The sequence below is a fragment of the Orcinus orca genome, chromosome X (assembly GCF_937001465.1).
Source record: "Orcinus orca chromosome X, mOrcOrc1.1, whole genome shotgun sequence".
Classification (NCBI taxonomy): domain Eukaryota; kingdom Metazoa; phylum Chordata; class Mammalia; order Artiodactyla; family Delphinidae; genus Orcinus; species Orcinus orca.
This window is the reverse complement of record NC_064580.1, coordinates 109,179,905-109,183,397: the sequence shown is the minus strand read 5'-3', so window position 1 is coordinate 109,183,397 and position 3,493 is coordinate 109,179,905. Positions and strand designations below refer to the sequence as shown.

General features: G+C 58.5%; 1 protein-coding gene across 1 annotated transcript; it reads left to right on the top strand.

Moving 5' to 3' along the window:
• Positions 1–1,221: 1,221 nt before the first annotated feature.
• LOC101277616 (DDB1- and CUL4-associated factor 12-like protein 2) lies at positions 1,222–2,853 on the top strand. The gene has a single exon (XM_004280519.2). It carries the CDS (start codon positions 1,222–1,224, stop codon positions 2,593–2,595), a length of 1,374 nt encoding a protein of 457 aa, XP_004280567.1. The 3' UTR covers positions 2,596–2,853.
• Positions 2,854–3,493: the final 640 nt, after the last annotated feature.

Below are 3,493 nucleotides of genomic sequence, written 5' to 3'. Positions count from 1 at the left end.
AGTTCTTCACTATGCGATTCTGGAAATCCTGTGCATCCCTCAGGGCCCTGCGCCAACGTCCCAGGGGGCCTCTCACACATGACAGGGCTCTGCCCAGGCTCCCCGGGCTTCTCCTGAGACTGACAATGAGGACTGACCCTTCCCTCCCCAGAGCAGAGAAAGGGGTATCCCTCAGTCTCCTAGCCCTCTTCCAGTCAGCTCCACCGCCTGAGGGCTCTGAGGTTCAAGAGAAGTCAACACCCTGAACACCCACGCCCATCCTCAGTGCCGTCCCCTCAGATCCTGAGGCTTCCCTCTTGACCACAGGGTCCTAACCCCACCCCGGCGGGAAGTGGAGCCTGGGGAACTACATTTGGAATGCACCCCTCAAAGATTCTGGTGCAGGAGCTCAGGGGACTCAATTTGACAAATACAGGGAAAAACTGGTTTAAAAATAGGTTGAAAAATTTTAACAGACACCGGTAGAGGGGCTGAGACAGGAGGGGCTGCAGGCGAGACCTAATGGGGAGGGCCTCTTTGCCTCTGCCAAACACTACCATCCCTGGTCAAGTTCACTATCTAATTGCAGCAAAGAGTCTCCCGAAATTGCACCAAGGGCACATTTGTTTCTTCGACAGATAACTTCAGCGCTCCTTCTAGCCTCATACTTGACTGTATTTTAGCTTTCAGAATTATTTAAGTAAGGATTTTAAGAAGGCTACTTGGTTTCTGTCCAGAGGGTAGTGAAACTCCCCAAGTAGGATATCAGGGGGCATGGGCAGGCGCACTAGATGTGTCCACACCGAGAAGCCTTGGGAATCCCGAAGCGCTGGTCCTGGGTGAGTCTCCCCCTCCTCGCGGGCTCCACTTCCCCCCCTCGCTCCCGCACCTATCCCACCCCTCCCAGTCCGGCGTGTGCTATCCAGTACCCCAGGCCCGCTCCCCCCGCCGCCTCCGCCCCCTCACACTCGCCCCCCGCGTCGTCCTCGTCCCACATCGACTTCGCTCCCGCCGCGCCGCCGGCCGCGCTTCCCGCCCTCGCTTCGATTCGCGCCGCCGCCACCCCAGCCGCCGCGCGCCGCCTGCGCTCCGCTCCCCCCGGCCACCTCTCCTCGTCCGGCCCGGCCGCCCTCGCCTCCGTCGCCGCCGCGCCCCGGACTCTGTTGGCTCCGCGCCCCGCGGACGCCCCGGCCCCCGGCCGACGCAGCCGTCCCCGCCGCCGCCACTCGCCCGCCGCCCACCATGGCCCCGAGGCAAACAGGTAGCAGGAAGCGGAAAGCGCCGGCGCTCGCGGCGTCGTCGCTGGGCTCGGCGGCGGGTGGGGACGGGCCGCTGCCTCCCAAGAAGCCCAAGCGGCCGGCGGCGCTGCGCTCGCTGCTGCACTACCTGAAGGGCCGCGAGGTGGGGGCGCGGGGCCGCGCCGGGCTCCCGGGCTTCGAGGGCAAGCTGCGCGGCTACGCGGTGCGGAAGCTGCCCGAGCTGCTGAGGGAGCGCGAGCTGGCGCTGGGCACCCTCAACAAGGTGTTCGCGTCGCAGTGGCTGAACGCCAGGCAGGTGGTGTGCGGCACCAAGTGCAACACGCTCTTCGTGGTGGACGTGCAGTCGGGCCACATCACGCGCATCCCCCTGATGCGGGACCGCGGGCCCGGGTCGGCCCGCGCCCAGCCGAACTGCGGCATCCACGCCATCCAGCTGAATCCCTCCAAGACGCTTCTGGCCACCGGGGGCGAGAACCCCAACAGCCTGGCCGTCTACCAGCTGCCCACGCTGGACCCCGTGTGCCTGGGCGACCGCCACGGCCACAAGGACTGGATCTTCGCCATCGCCTGGATGAGCGACACGGTGGCCGTGAGTGGCTCCCGCGACGGCACCGTGGCGCTCTGGAAGATGGACCCCGACATGTTCCACGGCAGCATCGCCTGGCACAACGACGCGGGCCTCCCCCTGTACGCCCACATCCGTCCCAGGGACGTGGAGACCATCCCCAGGGCCAGCACCAACCCCAGTAACCGCAAGGTGCGGGCCCTGGCCTTCAGCGGCAAGAACCAGGAGCTGGGAGCCGTGTCCCTGGACGGCTACTTCCACCTGTGGAAAGCCCAGAGCAACCTGTCCAGGCTGCTGTCCATCAGGCTGCCCTACTGCCGAGAGAACGTGTGCCTGACCTACTGCGACGAGTTGTCCCTGTACGCGGTGGGCTCCCAGTCCCACGTCTCCTTCCTGGATCCGCGGCAGCGCCAGCAGAACATCCGGCCCCTGTGCTCCCGAGAGGGCGGCACGGGTGTGCGCTCCCTGAGCTTCTACCAGCACATCGTCACCGTGGGCACGGGCCACGGCTCCCTGCTCTTCTATGACATCCGAGCGCAGACGTTCCTGGAGGAGAGGGCCTCGGCCAGCCCGCACTTCTCTCCGGGGCCCGCAGGGAGGAAGCTCAAGCTCACCTGTGGCAGAGGCTGGCTCAACCACGATGACCTGTGGGTGAACTACTTCGGTGGCATCGGCGAGCTCCCCAACGCGCTCTACACGCACTGCTACAACTGGCCCGAGATGAAGCTCTTCGTCGCTGGGGGGCCTCTCCCTTCCGGCCTCCACGGGAACTATGCCGGCCTCTGGAGCTAAGGATGGCCTCCGTGTCCTCAAAGTGCCCAGATACACCTTCCAGTCCCCTCTCGATTTCCTCCTTCACTCTGTGTTTGTGCTTTTACTCTGTGTGGCTTTTATCTTCCAGGTGGAAAGGGCCCAACTTACCTCTGCTCAGTGTATTAGGCAAAGAGAGAGAAAGAAACAGAAGGCAAAAGTGGTCTCTTGGGCAATCAAAACTTGGCTTTCAGATTTTTCTGCACCTCCTCCAATATCACCATTTTTTTTTTTTTTTTTGCCTCTCTTACAAAGAATTTGACTAATCCTTAACTGTGTTCTGAGTGATTCACATATGCTGTTTCTCTTGGCTGATGTAGTCATGGTTCCGACAACAATTTAGTACTTTAGTTTTATCAATATTTCAACAGTATGTTCAGTCTTTTACACATTTCAGATGTATTTCTGGAAAATGTGTGCAAAAAAGTGTCTTTTGGGCTGGTCTGAGGAACAACCCATCATGTAACAGAGCAGGTTTATAGCCCTGCTCCAATTAGAAAATGCATTTCAAGTTCTAGATTGCCACCATTTGGGGTATGTTTCATTTGGAGGTTGGAAACTCAGTGTTTGTTGTTTGTATATTGTTGGTGTATAAAATACTTTAAAATATGTTCTCTTTGTTAAGAAATCTTACAATGATGTTCATCCTATTAATCACAGTTTTGATTATTTAGTAGAAATTTAGCCTTCTTGTTTAAATCTGCTGTATTATGGCCTGCTTCCTTGGGTAGCATTTATGGTACAGATTTTAAGAGCTAATCAAAACTGGCCTATATGTGGCAGGACAATCAGGGAGGTACTTTTTGGGGTAAACATTTCTTTACATTTCAGGTAACACTATCCAGGCAGCCATTTACAGAGAAAGGCTGACTGTTGTGCT